Source organism: Eleginops maclovinus, chromosome 6 (genome assembly GCF_036324505.1).
Source record: "Eleginops maclovinus isolate JMC-PN-2008 ecotype Puerto Natales chromosome 6, JC_Emac_rtc_rv5, whole genome shotgun sequence".
NCBI classification, from domain to species: domain Eukaryota; kingdom Metazoa; phylum Chordata; class Actinopteri; order Perciformes; family Eleginopidae; genus Eleginops; species Eleginops maclovinus.
In genome coordinates, this window is record NC_086354.1 from 15,053,538 (window position 1) to 15,078,369 (window position 24,832).

Sequence of the window (24,832 nt, forward strand, 5' to 3'; positions counted from 1 at the left end):
ACTACTGTATTTGAGGAGTAGCCTTTACAAACTTTTTAAAAAAACCCTAACGATAACCCTAGTTTTTAACATTCCCACAAAGACATTTTCAAAAAAAACAGAAACAGTGTGTATACAAAATTAGTCAGGATATAAACAAAAGACAATAGCAAAGGCCCTTAGTGTGCTTGCTCCATAAACACTGTGGCAGGGCTACATACTGAGGTTGGAACGTCCATTTTGCTGACACAGTTCTAAAGTAAAAAGATGGCATGCCGGTGTGAGAGATTGGGTTACCCCAGACACTCCCAGCGGATCTCCCGGCCAAATGGATCTGGATCTCACGCTTGGGCGCACATATTGAATGCCATAAGAGGTCTCTGAGGTCTCCTTCAAGGGGAGGAATGCGCAGCCTAACAATGTGGAGTTTTCACCAAACAAAATTTTGCACCAAAGAAAAGTGCTAGCAAGGACACTGGATCACAAGGGACACCGAATGCATACCTACATTTCTTAGGTTGTTCATACCCTATAAAGTGGTACATTTTCAGCCTTGTGGGTTGCAACATACTGCACAGGTTGGATGTCATAATTCTTTAATAAAGTCTTAACACAGGCTGCCACTTTTCCTCTGGGGGACTGCGGGTATTAGGCTGTCAAATGAAAAAAGCCAAAATGCGATTTCACACACATCCTGGACAAGAACAATTGTATTTCAGCTACTCCCAAACATCTGGCCCGACTGCCCAGTTTCACCAAGGACTGGCCCGGCTCTTAGCAGCGTTGAGTGCCACTTGCATCGAGGTTACGATCAGGCTATGACACCACAGAGGATCAGCCAAGCTAAGTTATCTCTGAACAAGCCATCCATTCTGCTGCTTTCTGATGGAAGAATACTTGGGGGCTGTGTAATTATATTGCTTTAAATGAACCCCTGAGAACGCCCCTGCCAAAGCGCCCACAAAGTCTCACACTTGGGCGAGTGTCAGAAACACATCGCTTGTGTATGCACGTGTGTGTAGCTGTGTGTGTGTTTTGCTGCTTAGGCTGGCGTTAAAAGGGAGGCCGCAGTGGTTCTGATACGCCTCACAAGTGAATTTAATTAAATCATAAATATGAGCTGGAGGCCGCCACCCAATTTAATGTAATGGATGATGTGGGCCAGTCCATCTCTGGCAAAGCTAAGTTCTGGACCCGTTCAAATGCCCTTGAAGCTTATTAAAAGTGGCTGGCACGGGGAGATGCTAGCAAAGTTGTTTAATGGATGCCCAGCTTGCATTCAGTATGACAGTTAATGTTGGGCCGTACCATCTCTCCTTTGGATGAGGGGTTGTGTCTTCACTGTGGAAGTCTGTCATGGTAAAAGGTCCTCTCCATTACTCATCTGATTCTCATTATAGTGGCGTTTTAGAAGCAAGTAGATGACAGGCAACATTCACATTTCATGTTGCGCTTAAAATTTGAAAACTGAGTAAGACAACTCTGATGTGAGATATTTTGTGATCTTCTTTTGTTAACAAATGATCCTTAATATTAACATCCAGAGGGGTCAAATGTATATTTCACATAATAAATCAAAATGATGATATTATTGTTTCTCTTAGTATTTTAATTTATGCTTGAATATTCAAACATAGTTGGTATTATGCAGTATTTTATATATCATGAACTACAGTATCTTTTGCATATTTAAAAAGAGTTCACATTCATTTGTTACTCACAGTTTAACCTACTTACAATGAGCTGCAGCGCTGAGCCTTTTTTAAAAACAAAACTGAAAGCTTCAACAAATGTTATGCTGCTCGCGTGTCACCGTTGATGAATCATTCGCCGGGACAGACAGATGTTGTTTCGTGGGTTTTGTCCCATCCCGCAAAGGCAGAAGAATCTTTTTCTCGGTCTCCTGGAGTGCTGGAGCCTCCCTAAATAGACCTAGCGCAAGGGTGTGTAGAATGGGACTGCACAGGGTGATGGGTAATGGAGTCATTAATAACACAGACCTCCCTTAAGATGCTCAGATGTTTGTTAGAGAGAGCCACGAGGGAGCGAGAAAAATAGGATCCAATTTGATAAAAAGAAAAAAAGCAGTGTAAGCTTTTGATGATGATCGTGTTTGTGCTGTCAAAGGTCTTGTCTGATGGGTTAATTATGTTTACACACACGTTCACACACAGATACAAAAGTATTTTATATACAGCAGATAATGAAAGGACAATGAAGCCAGTTCTTCATACAGTTTTTAATATTTCCATCACATGTGCAACACAAAAAAACGAGGTCTGCCAAATACAGAACTCAATATTTGTACAATACATTTTAATAACATCTGAGATAACTGTCCTTTTGCTGCAGGAGATGGTGATTTCCTGTAAACTGTATATGAACAATTCTCAATCAAAATGTCAAAACATTAAAGTTTTATACAAAAGTGCATCTCAGGTTCAATGAATGCAAAACATTTACATAACAGAATGGTTTAAAGTTTCATATGATGCCACAGTGGCTTCCAGCTTGAGCATAGAGCAATGGGACACTGCAAAGAAACAAGAATAGTATTCGGGCACTCTCCAGGAGAGCCAGGGACAGAGTTTTGTAATTACATTATATCCCCAGAACAGACTGAAATTATGTTCAGTCTTCATGACCCCAAATCCAAATGGATTTACTCCCCTACTGCGAAAAAAAATATGTATAGATAACAAAACATAAAAGGGAAAATAATTCCAGTAATCTCCAGGCTTCAACGAGCAGTAAACATTGACAACAGAAATGTACAGGTTGAGTCAGTGGGCCGGAGATTTTCCCCATGCTCTGAGAGCCACATGGGAGCTTCACGCCTCTGTTCACGAGCCAACCAGAGGAACTAGCCTTTTCCAAATCTGTGTCACTGCGTTTGCATATATCAGCATCCTGTCCTGTTTTTCTGTGTTATTTTCGCTCTCTTTCTTGTATTTGTATTTTTTTGCCTCTCATCTGAACTCCAGCGCAGGCAGTGCAGATTAGTCGCACCACCGTTCTCAGCTGGTCCTCTGGCAGCCACGTAACGAAGGACACACAGTCAAGAACTCAGCTTATGCTGGTGAATCAAGATTTTCTAACCGGAAATGATTGACTATGTTAGGATACATAGTGACATACTGCGCAGTAGGAGTGATGCTGATGAAAAGAGTCCTCCTGACAACACTTGCGGGAGCCCACAGCTTCCTACACTCTCGTGGCACCCTGTATCTCCTTTACACAACTGTGGGTCCCATCTGGTCTGATTGACAATGTCATTGATATTTTTTTCCCCCTTATCTTTTTTTTGGACAAACATTTTGAACTGTACATTGGCAAATACTGTATAAGATTGCAATATAGCTGTAGTTAAGCAACACATGAAGAATTCTATGTACAAACAAGTTTCTTTATTTTTGAAATAATGGTAAGTAAAGAACCGGGAGGGTTATTTTATGTTCTTTCCCCCCTCTTTCTCTTATTTTCTTTGCTTTTCTTTTTTCTTGCTGTGGCGTGGTTCCTTGTGGTGAAACTGAATCGAAAGTTCAGTGCAAGACAGTCAGTGGGAAACTGCACTGACAGTAATTGGCGGTCAGACATTATTCTCTGCGTCATGTGATCCTTGTTTTCGGGCTACAGCGCTGATCTTTGCCATGTTAGCTGCTGTGCTGAGTCAACGAGTGGTTCTGCAAGGGCACACAAAGAAACGGGGGAAACATTATGCTCACATACAACAAATGCATCTTTCATCTTCCTTTCCTTTCATTAAAAGTACAATAGGAACAGTATTCATCTTCCATACCAAGGACACTATTGCTCTGCACCTTAAAATGTGTTATAGATGTTATGATTGGCAAGGACTTTTGATTGTCTTGACATTTGAACGTTGCGTTATTCATTATCCGGATCCAATTAACTTGCACAGAAGTCAAAGCTGTGTACGTCAATATCAGCTGGTGTTAGGATTAGGCCTAGTTAAGTCGTGGTCTAACACAAAGGCACACGACCACTGACAGATAACATTCTGCCTCCCGATCAAAGACTGTGTCCATGGAAACAAATCCATAAAAAGGCACTGGCACACCTGATGGAATATCATCCTTAGAGTCTTGTTTATCTAGAGCCTACATTTATTGAATCTGCTGCAAATGTACAGTGCAGAAAAAGAAGTTCAGAAAAACTTTATGTGCAGGTGAGGCCATTGACGATTTGATCATCCACACTTCTGTAAATATGTAACGGGGCACAATTCCCCGTGACAGGATAACAAGCCGACAATATCACTGTGTTTTTCTGTATCTCCCAAATTTATGCAGGCACACACAAAGGCCGTTGACAGTGGTTGTAGTGGGGCAGCTGTGCCAGGTTCTTTAAAGGGAGTGTGGACCAGGGGGTGTGTAACTGGTGTCCCTGGTGGGCTGAATCCAGGTCATCTTTTGAAGTGACTGCTAATCCCTTTAATGCAAACTACATGCCCCACTTGCTGCGCTCTGTTTAAAACACGGCCTTGGACTCTCTAAACTGGCATGGACTAGACACACCTGTCACAGAGTCATCAGCACACACACACACACACACACACACACACACACACACACACACACACACACACACACACACACACACACACACACACACACACACACACACACACACACACACACACACACACACACACACACACACACACACACACACACACACACACACACACACACACACACACACACACACACACACACACACACACACACACACACACACACACACACACACACACACACACACACACACACACGGTTGTGAAATGACATTTGTACTGCTTAACTAGTTTTAAAATAATATGGTGGGGGGGGGGGGTACAAAAAAATGATTGATGCAACCTCACTGAGAAGGTTTACCAAAGCAGTCACCTTCAGTCCTGTTGGTGTAGAATCCCTAAGGCAGTGCTAGGAGACGACTATTAGCCCCCCCTTGCATTCATTCCTTCCCTCTTTACCCTTTCAGCTGCCTCCATATAAAGCATTTAAACACCTCGACAGCTTTCCTTTCAGCTAGGGCGATTACTTCCCGACAGGTGGGGTAATAAGCTGTTTGACGGGGAGCAGGAGTGTGACCCCTGTAAGGGTTAGCGTGGCTCGCCTGGGCCCTGCTCTCCCTTTTTTAAAGAGGCGGCCCCGGACAGCTCCTCTGCTTCCCTCTCTCCTCTCTTGCTGAAATAAAGCTCCTTTAAGTGAGTCTGGGAGGAGACTCCCCACGGGACTCTCTCTCTCTCACTCTCGTCCCAACTCACCTCCTCCCCCTCCCCCACACTCCACCAACCCCCTACCCCCCCCGGTGAAGACATCCTTGGTGTTGCTGAGGAGGGACAGGAGCACGGCAACCTTATTAATGAATGCGGCCCATTACCCGTCAGCCTGGCTCCTCGGCGACTCCCAGAAGCCCCTGCAGTACGTGACTTCAAATGGCAGGATATTGACACGAGGAGAGCAAAGCGGCTAGGACTGAGTGTGGAAGAGAGAAACAGAGAGAGAAGAATTGTGCTCAACTGAGTGTGCATGCCTTTGTGTAAGTGTGCCAGTGCGTCTAGGTGTGTGTGTGTGTGTATGTGTGTGTATGTGTTGTGTGTGTGTGTGTGTGTGTATGTGTGTGTGTGTGTGTGTGTGTGTCTGTCTGTAGACCCCAAAGGAACGTAGCTCCTTGGATATAATGTAGGGCTCGTAACAGCTATTAGAGGGGAAAATAACCTCTCTGGGGAATGGCTCCCCCCTCTGCTTGTCCCAGCTCTGTCTGACACACACTGCATTCTACCTTTTCCTTAAACATGCCAGGAGTTTTCTCACTGAGGGCTTTCTCAAGGACGGTGTTAAACGACTTCAGTGGCTGTGGCAGCCATGCAGACGAAAGGGAAATAAAGGAAAAGAGGGGGTAAAAAAAAAAAACGTTAAAGAAAATGAAACTGATACCTTTATCTCTGTGGATACTGAACTCCTCAGAGTAGCTATAAACTGTTCTGTGTATGAGTGTTGAAGGGAGGGAGGGGGGAAATTCACTTTCCATTCTTCATCCTTGTCAAGTTTTTCAAGTACCTCTGCAGCGGCGCTGTGTAAGTTAAATACTTATAGTTACCCAACCACAAATGTCAAATTAGAAGTGAAACACATAATTCACATCTTGTGGGAGAAAGTGACTGAAATGTCCAGTGCCCCGGTAAAGAGGATGTCACTAATGGTGTCACACCAGAATCACTGCAATTTAGGATTAGATGCCCTCCATTAAGCCTTTTAGCTCCCATCCTAACACCCTCCTTCAATGCCATCCTATTCCCCCTGAAACTCTGCCATTCCTCTTATCATCCATTTCCTTCCCTTCTATCCAACCCTTAATCTCCTCCTCGATCCTTTCAACCACCTGCTGGCCACACAGGCCTGCTGCAGGACCCAGCTACCAGCAGTGTTCAGGTAAACCATTGGAGTCAATTCTTCACTAAATTAAATTTCTCTCTGATCAATAATGCGCACCCGCTTCTCCCTTATGAAGACTGGCTGCATTGGCTCAGAGCGAGCCTCCTCTTCCTCTCCCATTATCTCACCGGCTCTGTGCCACCGTTAAAACCACCACTTTCATCTGATTACATCACCCTGCTGCAACGCCCTCAGGGGTAGTGGGAGAGGAGGGGGAACATCCGGCAGGGGTCTTGTGTACCCATGCAAACAGGTGCAACATGTCTTAGGAATTAAACGTTGCTGCAGAGAGTGAGAGGGTGAGAAAAGATGGGGAACGATTGGGGAAGAGCAGAGAGCGAGAAACAGCCAGTAGGCTGGGGAGTTGATTTATTAACTAATCATTCTTTATGTCGTTCCCCATTGCTCTGGCCTCCATCGATAGCACCCGGTCTCCAGTGAGGCAACAGAGGTGCATCTCTTACATCAGCTCTGCAAAGGAAGTCCAGCGAACTAGCACGCACATTCTCTCTTTCATCTGATCCCGCTGTATTAAAGACAATCTTCACATTGTCCAACATCACAGAGGGAAGATGTAAAGCTTAATCGCAACTCTAACAATGTGCCATTAGCATAATGTTAATACCTGCAGAGCACATGTTAAGCAGGCTACACTGTTTCTGCACATTTACCTGGTGTTATGCAGCATGTAACATTAAACCCCAGCTTTATCGAGTTGTCAGAGAGCTGATTGAGCATTAACGACTTCTTAAGCCGTGGCCTATTCAAAGCTTCACAATCAAAGCAGTATGCTTTTTGTGTCGAACCAGTGTAGAGCTGACCACTGAGTTGAACATAACCTGTCGCATTAGGTAGCCCTCAAATTCAATGATGCATCTTTAAATTATAGCAACACTATAATATTATTATTAATGCAGGTTTAATTAATTAATAATACCTGCATTCACACTTACAAAGCTGTTAACCTAAAAATACTATAATTACAATGTTTTACTTACACAGTACCCTGCATGTCTATAGGAGAAAAAAAAAACTAAACGCCTACAAAATGTATAAAAAGCCAGGCAATAAGAAATGCAAATATAAACCAGATTATTACCAGAGCGCTGTTACATTTCTGATAAAAAGAAAAACGTATGACAAAAAGTCAGAAAATAATTTGGTTAATTATTTCATGAAGTATCATGACATTTTTGTGTGTCTGTTGAAGTTCTAGTTCAACAGTAAAGCAATGACTTGATAGTGTGAGTCAAGTAAGCTTTAGTTACAGAAAAGATTACTCATTAAAAAAACTATTTAATTAGAAGAGTTAAGCACATTTATTTTAACCCCTGCAGCTAAATTGTCTTATTCAGTTTATCTATAATCAAAAAATTGAAGGAACAGTTAAAACTGTAAACATCCCCCTCTAAGCTATGATTAAAAGTCTTATCAGTGTGTGCCGAGTTTCTCTATTTCGCTGCATGGCTGACATACGGTACGTCTGCATAGCTGCATCTGGAGCACGGGGAGTGTGCACAAAACCACTGAGACCTGTGCATACCCGTAGTCATCACTCAGGAATTTAATTAACGCATAAGAGAACGTCATCAAATAATACTAAAACAAAGAACCCGTTGTCTGTTTTTAAGACTCCAATCTGTAAGGTGACTTTTTAGCAAAGACTTGGATATGATTTAATGATTTAAATATAAACTGCGGAGAGTAAAAGGCAGTAAAGAGCACATTGTTTAATTTTGTGATTAAGTGTTTGAAATGTTTCCTTATCGCTCCACACTGCTGAGGCGAAAGACGAGAGTGCGGTATTCAGGCTTGATCTTTAATGGTGTGTTGAACCTGGTCCAGTATTGACTCAGTTTTCCCTTTGTGCCTTCCCTACTGTTGACCGGTCCACTGAGGGAGTAATACTTTCCTGCTTTGACCTCAGGCCAGGCTTACTGCTGGCTAGTTTAGCCAATGAAGAACACAATCAAATAATAATAAATAAATAATACAGTAGTCGGCATTCTCCACAGTCATCACTTATCAGGCCGTGGGGAAGGTTGACCCCAAACACTGTTGAGCCACTACCATCCTGGTCACCATGGTAACAGACTGTCTTGTTTGAAGTGAGGTGTCCGGGGAGTCGTGGTCATACAGTAACCGCGCTAGGTTAGGGTGGAGTTGACAACAATGATGGATTTCAATGTCTTCCATGTGTGTTGTTTTGCGTCCAGTGATTTGCGCACTGAAAGCTGTAAGAAATATATAATAAATCCACAAAGCTTGAAAAGCTTTGATTAGATGTCTAACTACCCCGAGCAAATGCTTCTGAGGTGTAACCGGAGATGACGGACCACCCTTTTTGTGGGCTGGTGCTTTGTAGCTCCAAATGATACTCATTACCCTGTCTAAGTAGACAAGTGAATGGTACTAGAAACACACTATGCAGTGATCCCGCTGTTTGACTGAGGTAGCAAAACAACTGCACAACTGCTGTGTTATTATGGGGCCTCATTAAGTGAGGAGAGAGTGGGAGACAGTGAGAGGGAGAGAGGGAAAGCAATAGAAAGAGGGCCGGTGAGAGGAGGAAAAAAAAAAGAGGTAGAAAAAAAAACACAAGAGAGTGATACAAACTGTATTCTGAGGTGATAGCAACACACAGATGCCTTTCCAGCCAAAATGAAGACTATGACTAAAGAACCCAATTAAGGGCTTTCTTAGGGGAGCCATCTTGGGAGGGGGATGGGTCTTCCTGGGACATGAGCCCTGGGCTACATCCTCTAATTAGACAGAGCGAGGGGGGAGGATCTCTGCCTGTCACTGGGAGGGAGATGGGGTCCATGGGGTTCCACATGTCAGTCCCAGAAACAAAACACAATTACTCTCACATTTAACCACTTCAGTCAGGGACAGAGTTTGACTAGGGATGCTACAGAGCGTCGGCCCCCACTCCCTCTGCTGTGCTGCTAGATATGCCACTTCACAAATGCGGAGATTTTTGAGGACTAAATTTCCCCCTGCATTTTCACGCTTCTATGTTTTCCTATCGAAATTGAAGAGCGAAACACAAAATGAGCTTTTAATTGACCAGTGTCATTTGACATCCTTTTCCAAAACTGAAGAGTTAAATTACTTGGGTGGTGCGATATGTGAATATGAAATTCGAGAGGGACTCATTGTTCTAACGCTGTTTATTTTGGCCTCTGCTGCATTTTGTTAACATCAACAGCATAATAGACACTTGACAACCAAATCACTACAGGCAGTAAATTAAACCTGAAGTGAATTTCCTGAGAAGCGCTTAAAATGGCGTTTATCAAAGTTGTTGGAAAAGTCAACTAAGAAAAGTAAAAGAGACATGTTTGAGGGAGAGATCTAGAGATGGATTCCAGCACAGCACACCAAGCGTCTCCTCTTTGTTTGGATTTAACTTTCCCCAGTGGTGCAACACAGGAAAAAGAAAAAAAGAACAGCTCAAAGGCTTCTGGGAGTTTTTGTCATGTTTCCCTCCAGACAATGTGTTTGCATGCACATATCAGACCCTGGGAGAGAAAGACACAAAGACAAATGCATACAGCACACACACACATGTACACACACACACACGCAGTGAGAAATAGAGAATATCCTCCCAGGATCATTAGGTCTGTCATGCTGTCTAATTCTGATCCACCTACAAAACTAGAACACCACTATTGTGATACATCACTAGTCATCTAAGGGTGTTTATGTCCCCATTTACAGTGTGTGTACAGTGTTGTACATAATTATAAATAAGCTTAAATATTAATGATGGTGCTTCACAAGCAGCTGTTTTTTTTTTCCTAATGCGTTGCTCTTTTATTTGTAGTGCAACTTTTTGAAATGGTGACAGAATTCGGAGCACCTGGGGTGATGAAGAAGAAAACAAGTTGTCATATAAAAGGAAAGAAATATATATATATACAACTTTCAAAAGTGTGTGGAGCTGTCATACTTGGCAGATCAAGATATTCACAGAAAATGGGGTGTTTGAGCGACGCTTAGGGACAAACACATGAAGCTTTGCTTTGGTGAGACACTTTTGGGACGCAGGGCAGTTGGGGCGTTTTCGGGGCATATTTTAAAATTCCTAACAAATAAAACAAAAAAAGGAAGGTAAACTTTTGGGGAATTAAGTCTTTGTGCTTCATGCTGAAGTGTGCCATTCATAAGATCTCATGAAAAGGGGAAAAGAAAGGCCGAAGATATAGTTTCAAAGATCCATCATTCACAGAACTTTAGTTATTCCATGCATTATAACGAAGCATACTGGATACACACTTTAGATACATTTAACCCATTTCATGCTCTCTCTCTGCTACTCCCTCCTTTTCCACGACTAATTTTTCTGTTGAAGATGGACGCCGTGACATGCATAGCTGTTTACACCCGGTGACCGTGAAGCCTATAAATATGCTTAATTAAAACGGTGGAATTGGTCACAGCTTGGCAATAATGGCTATCACACGGGGAGAGGAGAATCTCATTTGTGTGGGGAAGTAGAACATGATGCAGATGTGCTCTTGTCACTTTCAGCACTCATTAAGGCCAGGGAGCTCTGGATTGTCTTTGAAGGAATCCTTTTAAAAGACACTCCAATTAAGGTACGTGTCCTGCGGGCGTCTGAGGAGAGGGAGAAGTCATACAGTACCCGAGTCCTTCCCTTCCTCCGTCTATCGCGGCACAACTTAACACATGACTTACAATCTTGTGTCACTTCCAAGGAATGATAATGAAATTGGAGGGTGGAGGGGGAAAGAAGACAGCCCAGCTTAAAAGGACCAAGGGAATCTGGTGCGGAAAATGTCATCTTCACTGTTGTGTAACTTCAATCTCATTGTCTTGTCTTTAGAGGCATTTGGATCATTGGGAGAGAAACCTCTTGATTGCAGCCCTCCAGTACGCGTCGCGCTGGAGGAGCTGAACTTGTGTTTTTTCTCAAATGATCTGCACTCAGAAAAATGTCAGATTTAAGCTGTGGCTAATACACTGCGCATCCATCAGTTAATGAATCTGTCTAATTAATCCAGCCTCGCAGCATTGTCAGAGGCTCAGTTCCTTTCACATTGTTAAAAAGCTACTGTATCTGAAGCCACCGCAAAGGGAAAAGGAAGTTTATTATCAAGTTTCACATAGCAATGTGGCCTTTGCTAGAACCCAGGGACTTTTTTTTTCTCATAAGGGGCAGCTGCTTTAAAAATGACAGGACAGTGGGTATTATTTTGGAGAGAGGATATAGTGAAGCCATGTCTTCCAGTTGCTCAAGGGGTGGGCAGTAGATGAGGGTCAAAAAAAGAGCTGCACAGCCAGCCCACTTGCCCTCCCCATCAGCACCTCATGAAATATCTAGACTTTGCTCCATATTTTAATAGGGTGAGGGAGAGGGATGCACAGGGTGGAGGCTGTGTGAGTGTGTGATGGTGGAGGGGAGTCCTCTGGAGAGTTTTGAGGGGAATGGTGGTCTATGCATCTCAGTGCTTTTTTTTTTTTTTGTCTGTGAAAGAAAGAGGAAAAGAGGGAGAGAAAGGGAGAGCAAGAGAGATTATTCTCCTTTGGAATCTGGATTCTGGGGCACACAGGCCCAGGAGTCAGTCAATCTGACCAGTCTGAGGGGGGCGGCTGGGCGGGGGGTCCTAGGAGGGCTGATTAGACGGATGCTCTCCCATCATCCATCTCGACAGGCTGGCGAAAATTGGCTAGCCCCTTGCAGGGTAGAGTTCACGGGGGGAGGCGGTGGGGGAGGATGTGGAGTGGTGCACTGGATACCTGTCACAGCCTTTGGTCTGTTTCAGGATCTCAGCAGCAAATTAATAAAATATCGTTCCTGCTTCCCTTTACCTGCCGTGGCAGCTCTCCCTCTTGCCGCTCCTTCTCCCAGCTTGCACTGGCCCTTTGACCCCTCCGACTACTGTGAGAGATGAGGAGCCCAGGCAGCCTGTGAGTGGGCCAGAGAGTCAGGGAGAAACAGGGAGAAACTCCAAACTCAAGACCTGGCAAAGAGAGAGAGCTTCCACTTCTCTCGCTGCTGGAAGACAGCTCCACTTCACACAGACTGACAAACGACTGCCCCATGTCAGTGAGACATTTTGAAATGTGAGGCATAGAAAATGGCAACTGCAAATAAACAACTAACAACAAGACTCCAACTTTCACTCTTTGTTGAAGGCTTTAACCGTAGACAAGGCAAATCTACCATTACAAAGAAGAGAAGTTGCGTCTTATGATAAAGGAACAAAATACAACTTAATAAATCTTTGAGTTGGTCACAATCTAAATAAACTTTGACATGTATTTCTGTGTGAATATAAGAAAGAAAATGCATGCTCGGATTTATATATGCTACACATATGTAAGAGTGAGTGTGAGCATGCACTCACATGGGACTGCCTTTAGAGGATGGCACAGGTTGAGTGTAATGATTGTTTTTATCCCCCAAGCTCATTCCTGCTCTCCTTTCATAACCCCCCGTTTCACAACAAGCCATAGGTCTTTCATGTTTTACTCTTTTCTGTTCAGTGTAAAACAATATAATCATGCATGAAACAACACCGCTGGGAGGTGGAGAATGCTTCATTCCAAAAGATGTCAAACAAAAAAAGTAGGAAAATATCCCCAGGTTATTTGGGATTGTTTGCAGGCACCTCCAACAACCCTGTTCTTTATAGAGAACACTGGTACCAATGAGAGGAACATGCGATAACTAGAAGGCCTTGTCACGAATGAAAAAACTCCATGATGGTAGTTTGTTGAAGGATGAGTCTTGTTAAATAACCTTCTTTGTGGTGGAGTTGCATGTAGGTGGATCAAGACTTGTTTTATTCATGGGTGCGGAGCTCAAATGACTAGCAGATAATGATCATATTCACCTTCCTCCTGGCAGACACACGCCTCTGTGTTTACAACCTGAATCTCAATATGAAAATCATTGCGGATCAATGAGCGGCCAAGCCCTGGATACTTCCTCTGGCTACCTGCTTATACATAGTGCTGCTAATCCAAGTTTCAGAAATGTTGTACTTGGAGGATGTGGTAAGGAGCCTTCGGTTTCTCTATGCGCTTTAAGGTAATTTAGGATTAATTTCAGTGATTGGACTGAACACCACGGTTTAAGACTTCTAATATTTAAATGAATCGGTTTCTTAAGGTAAATAGAAAGAAAAATATGTATATGAGCGCCCTGTGTATGATAGAGAATCCCCCAAACAAAACAAAGCTGCTTGAAAACACCACCACAGTGAAATAATATACTATGGTCTGTTTCACTTTTTCAGGTTCTCCAAGGACCAGAGAAAAGATTGCTTGAAAATGGATTATCTCTCTAACGTTGCGAGTTCATAAGTCCAACTACTAACTTTGTTGAAGGGCAGATACGGTCTCCCAGAGGACAAAGCTCATATTTAGCCATGAGGCATCCTTTGTGATTAGGAGGGCAGATGCAGGCATATTGACTCAACTGTGTTTTTGCCTCTGCACTGTATGTAATTACCTCTTCAAAAACGCACATTCCACTAATCCTCTAATTCCAGATATTTTAGTGCTCTGCTGGTCTAATAAGCAAATCATATCATATCTGCACATCACAAATGAGTTTTGGAAACGGACTGAAATAATTCCTTCTGAGTCTCTCCTCCCAGCCGGGATGGAGGGGATAGACGGAGTGCAGTGAGCGGTGTTTAGTGTTTGTTAAGCTGTCATGTGTGATTAGCGGTCGCAGCTTTTGCTGGTGGCCCTTTTGCTCCGCCAGCCCGAGGCTCACCTGTAACTCTGTCTGGAAGAAGAACTTCTGTGGGCACTGCGAGCAGTCGTAGATCTTATCCTCCTGGCCGTGTGCGGAGAAGATGTGCTGCTGGAGCTTATTGGCCTGGACGAATACTACAAGGAAAGGACACAGGCAGAGGAGAAGAAAAATATGAACAGTTGTGCAAGACTTTAAAAGTGTTTCATACCTCATTAACATAAACTGTCACTGTAAAACATCGCTACTCTTTGCTTCCCATTGTTGACTGTGGTAATTTAAAGTAGAGCCTTGTTGCCGGCATTAAGGGAACAAAGGCAAAATCATAATTGCATCTGCCTGAGTAAAAATTAAAAACAGACTATGTCAAATGGCAAAGAAAATTACTTAATTACAAACAAATGAATGCAATATCAACAATAAAAAAAGAATGTTATGAGCAGAGAACAATTTAGATGTTAACATTGAAGCTAGAGTGGTCATATTCATGGCACTAGAGCTAGCGCATTCATAATGTTTTAGGAATAATGATGCTCTTTATTTAGCACAACTGTGGGGACAACAAGCCAGAAAATAAACAACCACAAAAAACTGGCATGGCTTCAAGTGCAAAACATGGCCTCCATTAGTCTACATCGCTAATTATATTGACAATATAAATATTCATGTTGTTGCACTACTTATTCATGCAAACTCAGACTACATCCACCATCATAAACACACAACTCGCTGGCACTTAAAACATATACCATACATTTGTGCTTTAATTAAGCCAAAGTCCACACTGGAAAAGACTAAGGGGGAGGCAATTGTGTGTCTTGAGTGAATGTGTCTTGCATGCATGTGTATGTGTATGTGTGTGTGTGTGTGTGTGTGTGTGTGTGTGTGTGTGTGTGTGTGTGTGTGTGTGTGTGTGTATTCTCCAAGGAGCACTTCAAACATGCCGTTTGTTATCCCAGACCCTTGTGCTTTAAGGATGGCTGTCTAATCTCAAAGGTCTGGATGCTGTGGAAAAGTTAGCATGTGGGGGGTTCATTTGAATTTCTTACAGCTTAAAATAACTTTTCTTTTAATGCATGCACTGTGGGCCACTAGGAGAGGGAGGAACAACGCACAACCACAAAAGGTGAGGTGTGTGTTGGAGATGGCTTTGGGGTCGCTGCAGCCCTGTGGCGAGGCTCTGCAACATTAACGTGTCCCAATTTGAGCTCACCTGGGAGAGCGGTTATTAATTATTGAGCTGCGTACACTTGAGACACACTCGGCTTCATTGAATGTCACACTCCTGACCTGGGAAATAAAAGTTTAGATTCAAAGCTGACACACTGCGGTGGTGCTTTCAGACTGCTAATGCCTGGGTGACAGCTGTCTCTGGAACATGCAAGCATGTTAACCCGAAATGAACAAACCTCCTATAATGAGCAAACAACAACTCCATGGTCCATTTCTAAAACTAATGACCACAACAATCTGAAGGCAAACATAATTGCAGATAGATGGCAGCTTTTACAGTTTGCTACAAAACAACCGCTCAAGGTTAAGGCCTGGGCCATCATGCACAATTGTGCCTCTGTTATGCTCCAAAAACGATGACAATTTTCTTTGTGGGGAATACATGCTCTGAAAGACAAAATGCCCTGATAAACAATAGCTTTTTTCTTTGGCTGCGTTTTGTCTGCATATACTGTACAGAAGCAGGTCACAGCAGCCGCAGGAAGCCTTCATTATGTCTTTGGCTAGCGGAAGAAAAAGTCAATACAGCAAAAATAAAAATGGATTTGAGACTTGGGGGGCCTTCAAACACTGTACAATAGGGCCAAACACAACTGAGATGTCAAGTTAGCTGATGCTCACTGTTTACATGGATATTTGGCCCACTTCCAGTACGAGACACATTTAATCAGCTATGCATTTATCAATTTATAGTGGAAAATGCCAGCTAAGTAAAGTGCCAGATCTTAAAGTGCCAGAGCCTCGAAGCCTTGAACCCACTAATGGCACTTACAAAAAGAACGATAAATTGTAAATGGACTTATGGCATTTAAAGCAAAGAAGAAAATGGAATCTCAACAACTTTATCCATTATTCATATGGTTGAGTTTTGACATATTTAAAGACTTGGTTATATTTATAATTGCAAAATATTGTTGTTAGTCAGTGTTTGCTCATATAAACTGTTGCAGCCTTTTAATTAGTGGTACAAATTCCAATAAAGCCTCTTTTTTTTGTCTCGAAGCAACATGTAATAAAAGGATAAACTGAAACGGGCAATGAGGGGACATTGTATTGGTATTTGGCAGCGTGAGTCACATATGAAACATGTCATCACAATGCCCATTGAGAGGAGGAACAGAGGCATTTCTTCCAAGAGGGTTAAAATGAGGACACAGAGAAATGAGGAAAGAAATAATCCAAAACCACATCCAAACAGGATCAGTGGCTGGCCATTGTGTCTCTCCCTGCTGAGAATGAGAGAGAATAAGGGAGGGAGAGAGAGAGAGACACAGAAAGTCGGAGAGAGAGGGAACTTTGTGGAGTTTGTTGGCTGTGGAGCCAGAGCAGAGCGGAGCTGAACAGAGCGCTGAGCCGGGTTGGGCGTCAGGGGTGTCAGGGCTGAGGGGGCTGAGGGGCCAAGGTCTCCTCGCTGTGGGGGATATTAAGCCCTCTGATTAGATCTCAGGGGCCGCCCATGGCAGACGTCTCCTTTACTACAGGCCCCAGCTCATCTTTATTTTGGCAGGGTGGTGCTCTCTGCAGGCTGCACTGCACCAATACTAAGCTGTTTGTGCAGGGAGAAAAAAAAAAAAGTTTATCCTTTTTTCCCCTTTCTCCTTTCATTTATTTATTCGTCTAGCCTACATGTGTTCGTTTCTGCTTAATCCAAGAGTTCACAATGCAGAGGCTGATCTAAGTGAGGCAATACAAACAAGTCAGCTGTGAGAGTTGATTTGGAGCCTTCAAGTGATAATTACTCATTTTGAGTCAGTGCTAAGCCGACGCCGTTGTTTTTGGATGTAAGATGTCATAACGCTAACATGCAGCAGCAGATTGCAGACAGCAACTAAACAAAAAGCCAATTAAACCACTGTATATGCCAAACTCTTGCAGATTTGCATCCTGTAGTTTTTCAAGTTTGTGCTTCAAGCTGTGACATAAGTAAGAGAGGAAGTGCGCGCACACACAGACACACACTTACAACTTTCATCAGGAACACTTTCTTCTGTTTTGTTTGTCTTAAGCACATATTCCCAATCACAATTTCCACACCAGCCCTCACTACTGTTCCTAAGGGTGCAGGCAGACACTTCTAGCTGCAGGCTCCCCCACTTCTGAAACCTGTCAAATCTGTCCTGGGAGAGTCAGCCTCCCTCTCATCATCCAGGGGCTTATGGACCTCTCTCCATTTACCCTCCCTCCCCTACACAGTTCTCTTTTCCTCCTTCTCTTCCCCGCTTTCATCTCACATCCAAACTTGCCAGTTGCAACCTTCTCAGCTTCCTCCAAGTTTTGTCTCCTTTTCTCCTCTATTTTGTCTCCCCTCATCTACCATCTACAACTTACTTTTCCACATTCTTCCCTCCGCTCTGTTTTGTGGTTTGGTTTGTCCTTTTCTCATTCCCTTCGGGGCAGATTGAGGATAATCAGGTATGTCAAAGAATGACAATCACCTCCTGCCTCCCACCAAGTTTTCTGGGTCGCGGGGGGGTTTATCAAACTAATATATGGGCATCAAGAGGGGATGATCTTTTGAACAAAGAGTAACCTTGGTGATCAAGTGAACACAATGACCCATCCATTATTACTTGCACCACCTAGTTTGATCAAAGTGTTGCTTTTATGTTCATATTCATAACGTCTCTGTGTGTAAAAGGGATTTGTTTCTAAATCTCGAAATAAAGTTTTTAGTACACAAAGTCTTTCATCAACAGCATCTCATCCACACCGACTAAACGAAACTGTCTGAAACCTCAAGGAAGTGAATTTCAAAAAATAGGATCTGGAAAAGTCAAAGTAACTATTAAAGTAGTACCTTTACTCTGCTACATTTCAGAAATGTGTATATTTTTATATAGATATTGTTCTGACAAAAGGTACTGTATACACTTTTACTTCAACTCCGACTACTCATATGTTTTGCCAGTTAAATGTTAAAGGTTTACCAAGGGTTCATATCCCGAGTCATGTGTGGTTAGGTTAACATAACAAAACCACCAGGGTTAATTAAAGATCATGGTTTCGCATGAATGTAAACAAAAATACATCCTGTCTTGCGCAATCTTGACTTTTTCAACATTTATCCGAGAACATAATCATTCCATATCCTTAACTAATTGCTGTGAGTGCCTGAAGTTAACAATTAGAACTTAGAAAATACTATGTCATTTTGAACATGAACGTTTTTCTGAAGCATTGATGATCATATATGTAAACATTGCCTTTAACAAAATGTGCGTTTGCAAAATAGAGATGTATAAAGATATATAAGGTACCTTTTATCAAATGTTTAAACTTTGTTTGGTTTCTACTTTTACTGATGTTGTGCTGCTATATATTTAAGTGAAATTGAACTGATTGTAAAGAAATAAGCCTGCCAACACAACTTAGATTTATCTAACAATACACTGTAAGTAAGTGTATGTTAGGCTGTGAAGAAATATATTCAGGGACAGCTGTCAGCCAAAGTCTCAGTTCTTCCTTTTCCTGCGAGTGCTCTGACTTCAGTCTGCCTGTCCCCTGCATCCCCAACAGAGGGAGGCCTTTCAGTCCATGCAAACTCTCCACAGCCTGCCTTCCTGCCTGCCCTCCACCATAGGCCTTCGCCCATCTGTCTGTCTGCTCTGTGACCACTGTCCTGAGGGTGTACTCTGTCTCTCCCTCCTCCCCTTCTCCCTCCCAGCATCCTTCTCTCTCATGCGCCGTGATCGATATGGACGCGGAGGGAGAAGGGGGACCTGTCTGTCAAAGCCGGCGGTGGAAAATGAAGGCTCAGATGAAGGAGGCATGCTCTGTATATTAAATGCCCAGACCCCTGTGAGCGGTGGAGGGGGGTTCGGGGTGGGGATATATCAATAGGCTTCTGCTAAAAGAGAGATAAGGCCAAAACAGCTATGAGAGAAGTAGAGCGGAGTAGTGGGAGGTGAGAGGAGAGAAAGAGAGGTGAGGGAATAAGGAGCTGAGTAGTGAGGTGGATGAAGAGGTAAGAAAAATACATATTGACACAAAATCAAAAATGTGAGCTAATGATGTTAATTGGTGTAACAAATGAAGAAAAGACAAATTAGTTTTTTAGGGGCGATAGGTTGATTAGGACGAGGAAGGGACGCAGGAAGTCCCAAAGAGAGAAATGAGCTGAGGACCCAAAAAGTGTGAGGAAGAGTAAAGAGCTGAGAAGGGGAGAAAGAGTGAAGAGCTGAAGTTAACGACTTTGCAGATTTCATTATAGAGATAGTTAACCCTGTTGACACTGAAGGAGGGCGCTATCCTCTCAGGAGGAGTCCGGTCCTTCCACCTCCACGCACAGAGACAGATGAGATCATTACAGCTATCAGCACCACTGCCATCCACAATTAGCACATCTTCTTTTCTTTCCCCCCTCCTCCACCCCCCCCCCCATCTCCCCTCAGCTCACACTGTCTTACCCCCTGCTTTCGCCCTCCATCCCCCACCCCACCCACTCTCACCTCGTGAACCTTCTTTGGCCTTGATTTGGAAGCAATTTGACTAAATAAAAAGCCACATGCAGCAAACTGTTCTAAGCTTTAGCAGAGCTGATGCCATGACCTTTCCCAACTCATTTAGAATCCATTTGCCTTTTCACACAAAAAAAAACAAGGAAATGCAAAGCTCTGCATTTTAAATAATAAATGTGAACATGCACAGCGAACAACTCCACCTTCCTCTCAGTCCACTGGGCTGAGAATCAATGATACACACACACTGTAATGCACACACGCACAATACATACCTGTAAAGCAGACAGGACACTTGAAGGTTCCTCCCATGCCCTCAAAGCTGTGCTCAATCAGGTGGCATTGAAGCTTCGCTGGTGAGTCGAATGACTGACTACAGAGCTTGCATTCATGGTTCAATCCTTCCTCTGCAGAGAAGAAACAACAAAACAGATAGAAAACTGTAAGAAATAAAAATAAGCAGAGCATAAATGCCAGAGGTCTCACTCTGCCTTGTTTTTTTCCCCCTTTCACATTAAATTTTAAATTCAACACATTTTTGGCAAAGACCCCTGCCTGTGATTTTCATGAGACAGGAAGTAATATAATGTGTGATCTGTTCCCATCAGGCATAATTTAGCTGACCAGCCGGGGTTCTAACGGCTCAGACGAGGCCTTGCACTTTGAACATGGTGAGCGTCATCTTTTTGATTAACTTGCATGTAAAATCATTATGTTTAGAATCTGCAATTTAAAATAGAATTTGAAGGAAGTCTTAATGAAGGAAACAGCCAGGTGAGCTTTGAAATGTGAAATAAAAATGAATAATGGAGACAGTGTGTTATTACCTAAACTGCAAGGACAAAAGAATATTTAAAAAAAAGTTTCAGAAACCTTCAGTTTATGTCACAAAATTATCTTAGCACTTCTCCAGTGTACATACATTGACTTTGAAGAAAGCACTAAAACAACTCTCCTTTACGACATAGTCACATGCCAACATTTCTAATACAGGGATTTGCTGGTATTTGAAGAGCAGGACAGATTCTCAGTTTATCTGCTTGGCTTAGAATTCCCTACACGTCTATCTAAACATTACACTTCCTCAGCCCAGGCCACTGAAAGCTTAAATGAATGTCGTTCAGACTGTCAACCTGCACTGTGACTTGCAGCATAGCAATCTGCTGACTCAGGCTTCCAGAGAACTGCCCATCTCCTGTGCGTCAATAAAAGGCCTATACACTCTGCCATGGGGCCGGACTGGTGCTCTATCAAACCCCTGCCAACCCTGACATTAGGCCAGCTTCTGCAGGGGGGTGGGGTAAAGTACACTGGGGACTCATTTAGGGTTTATCCCCAGGTCTCTATACAGCCCAGCGCCCACTACATAGGCCCTGGGTACCAGAAGCACAAACACAATATACCGCTAACCAGCTGTGCCCAACTCGAGCTATTGAAGATCCAAGTAGAGGGTTAATCAAAGGCGCTTTAGGCAAATCTGACAAAATATGTACGCGTGTAAACTGAAAGGCAGTGAATATAAATAGTAACCTGCAATGAGCGGCAAATTGTACACCACTAAAAGTTGATCTCAAATTTACCTTGTGTTTCAAGTAGTGTTTATATGTAGGGCAACTGCTGTGTTCTTTTTGTTGTTGGTTACCATAAAGTTTTATTTTCCAGTTTTTAGCAATAACCTCACGTGATAAAAGCTGTTATTAAAAAACAAAAGGTAGCATCTCAGTCTTTACTTCAAATGATTCTGACTAATAGTGACAACTGCAACCCAATGACCCCTGATTCTTAGGAAGGGAGGGAAATGGAAAAATCTCCTGCACTGCCAAAAGAAATAGTGTAGGCATATTGAGTTTTCTCCTGTAACATATTACCACATGTCCTTTTAAAATCTTTTCTCAATAACATAAACATATGGCAATGCATATTGCATAAGGTGGTGTCTACAACATAACAATAAGTAAGTTGTGCATCAGCACAAGCTGACAGACTATGTTCCCCTATGACTGTCTAGTGAAAGCTAAAGGCCGATCAAAGCAGCTTTGAAAGGGACTGAGTTGATGATGTGTTCTGCAATCATGCATTTGACAGATGAGATATTCTGTAGCCTACATGTGCATCTGAGTGTAGCAGCAGGCATCACCATAAGAGGGGAAGGAGGGCGGCACGAGTGCATCCACGCAGACATGCAGGAGGATCACTGCCCTCTTTGATCACCATTCAGCCTGCTATCTGTGTGAGGGTGTACACTAAGGTCAAGCTTTCTGCAGGGTTCATAGATCTGTTTTTCTGCCATATGTGCAGCCCTCATTTGACCAAAGAGCACAACGATGTCCCTTTGGAGACCTGGCCTGCTTCATTATGGAGATAACTCTGCACCTGCCTGACTGACCTTGTGTGCGTGCATGTGTGTGTTTAGTCTGTGAGCAGGTGCACCAAGGAAAAATGGCAAAGATATATTTATACAAATCAAATTTGAGAAAAAAGGGCTGGTGTAATCCTATATATTTTTTATTGTCATCATATACAGACAAAGATGGATTAAAATGTGTTTATCTGTCTCTACTTCCCTACCCTGTATGTGTCTCTTGTTCCCAAATATATTCATTCCTACTGAAGAAATACACTTTTAACAACAATTTACAAATATAAAGTTGCAAATTTAAAAAGGCTTTGTAATTTCCTAAAACTGTTATTCTTTAACAAACATTACAAACAAATACTAAAACAGGACTGAAGTAAGCATTTGCTGGGCTGGGCATTTCATGTAATGAAACACATTTGGTTTGCAAGAAGGGTGGCGTGTAACTGGGATTGAATCAAATTAAACTACAGTGCTCATGTTCATTGTAACGTAGGAATATCTCAACCAGTGCACAGGTGTGGCCAAGTGATGCGTTATAACAACTTTTGGACAACTAGGGTGGTAGCACAGAGCAATGAGCTACAGTATTTGGCTGCATAGACAAAAGCTGCGAGGGTTAATTCATGGTTTTGGTTTTCTAATGGGATTTCTTGACAATTGAAAGAAACAAAATAAGTTGTTGATTTGGAATATACAGAATAACAAAAATGACTATAGATAGATGACTAAAGTATAAGTGTGTACATTTGGTTCAGTAAAAAGTTAAACTGAAATGCTATGTGATGTATAGATAAATCAAGACACATAAGAGAAAAGCGGCTGAGCGAGCGATAGTTTGACTGTGTGTCTGTTATGAGTAGATGGCTCTGGTTAGCCCCTGTAATGCAGCCTGTGTAAGTCTGGCTTTGTATTCGGCAGAGTAACAGGGGTTGAATCAAACTGGCAGCCTGTTTCTTAGTGAGAGCCAAGGGAGGAAGTCAGCTCGATCGCCCCTATGGCTGCCTCATTGGGCTGAGGTCACTTCCTGTCGCTCCCCCAGCCCTTCTCCAGGGCTACCCAATCAGTACGGCCCTGCATGGGCCCCCACCCCTCTCTATGCACTGAGTAGGCTCTGGATATAGTTACAGAGCCACAGGAGACTGTCAGCTCTCTCTCTCTCTATGCTCTTCTCTGTCTCTCTCGCTCCTCTGTCTCTCTGTTTCCGAGTCTCCCGAGTGTTCTCTGCTGCCACCACCCTGTCCCTCTGCACTCCTAAGAAAATCCTTTAGATGAGAACTGCTCCTGTGCCTGCTCCCTCTAAGCATCCCTGACACCAGCAAAGTAAGCCCATCTGCATATCCACAGGGCCTCGCGTTCCTGTGGCTCATGGTTTATGTATTTCGCAGCTCCTTAAAACACAAACGCCTAATATTTCTCCCATGTGGAGGACAGGAGAGGGAGAGGGAGAGAGGAAAAAACTACTCTCAAAAAGAATGGTCTTTATTTCCCCGCACTGTTTACGTTTTTATCCGGGCTGAAGTTCATGTGCCGTTGAAGGTTGTTTAGGACACTGTGGCTTGCGGGTCTGGCATGCATAGTGTAGTGAAATCTTTATGTAACAACACGACTGCAGCATATTGTACGTTTAAGGTAGTGATAAAGATGTCTGGGAATTTGATAGAGACGTCTTGGTTTGCCTACAGTGTAAATGCAGAGCCGACAGTGAGTAAAACACTGAAACTTAAGTAACTAAAGACAGTCTAACTTTCAGATTATAGTGTGTAGTTAAGTATAACGCAGGGCATTGCTTAATTAAAAACTCTCCCTTAGTTTATTCCTTTTCAACACCACCACCACTGCCCCTTACCCTATTTAAACAATTCTGCCGAGGAGCAGTTTGAATTGGAGGGGAATTTAGGACCACTTTTAGCATTTGGCTTTAGAAGAGAAAAATCTGATACTTAGATTTACAATTCTCTCTGGGGCATAGTGAATGGTTCTCTGAAGCTCACTCTTAGAGGGACCCATGCTGCTGGTGTCGCCAAAGCAGCACACTCTAACAAATGATATTAAGGACATCAATCAAGGCACTACCTTGCTGAAAGTAATGAGTAAACAAGAGGGAGAACAAATTGAGAATATTAAGTAGGCAGGAATGGGTTGTTTTGGAAAAGCAGGACACAGAACAACCGTAGTAGTCAAAGTTAGGTCAATACAATTCAAGTTTCTAAACTGCCAAACCTTGCCATAAAGCCAGAATTACCTGCATGAAATGCTTTTGTTTATGAGGAAGATCACCTTCAGCAAGAGTTAGCTTTCCGTTCTACCATCTGTTTCACAATATTCCGCCTGATGTTGGAGTTGTGTGTTAATAAACCAGGAAGATTTGGTTTTCAGCGGACCCACTGCTGTATATACAACCCACTACGGGATTGTGGATGGCAGCAGAGTAGACAGCTTCAGGCCTGTAAACAGTAGGTGGGTTTACTTCTCTCTTCTCTCTGCGGGAACTATCCATTAACAGATAATGGGGGGAAAATCAGAGTGATTAAGGCCCAGGGAATTATGGGTGAATATAAATTGACTCCATCTCTGTGTGGTGTGCTCTCTTGAGGTAGAAGCACTG

The 24,832-nt window shown here is 42.9% G+C and overlaps 1 protein-coding gene across 5 annotated transcripts in view; it reads right to left on the bottom strand.

Annotated features, from left to right (window-relative positions):
- Positions 1-2,203: 2,203 nt before the first annotated feature.
- Positions 2,204-24,832, bottom strand: part of LOC134865976 (zinc finger protein 521-like) — a 91,428-nt gene continuing 68,799 nt past the window's right edge. For all 5 annotated transcript variants that reach the window (XM_063885852.1, XM_063885855.1, XM_063885853.1 and 2 more), the window contains 3 exons: positions 20,144-20,275; positions 14,200-14,315; positions 2,204-3,662 (listed from right to left, as the gene is read on the bottom strand). In XM_063885852.1, the coding sequence (XP_063741922.1) occupies positions 3,633-3,662; positions 14,200-14,315; positions 20,144-20,275 (278 nt within the window). In that variant the 3' untranslated portion in view covers positions 2,204-3,632. The remainder of the gene's footprint in view (positions 3,663-14,199; positions 14,316-20,143; positions 20,276-24,832) is intronic.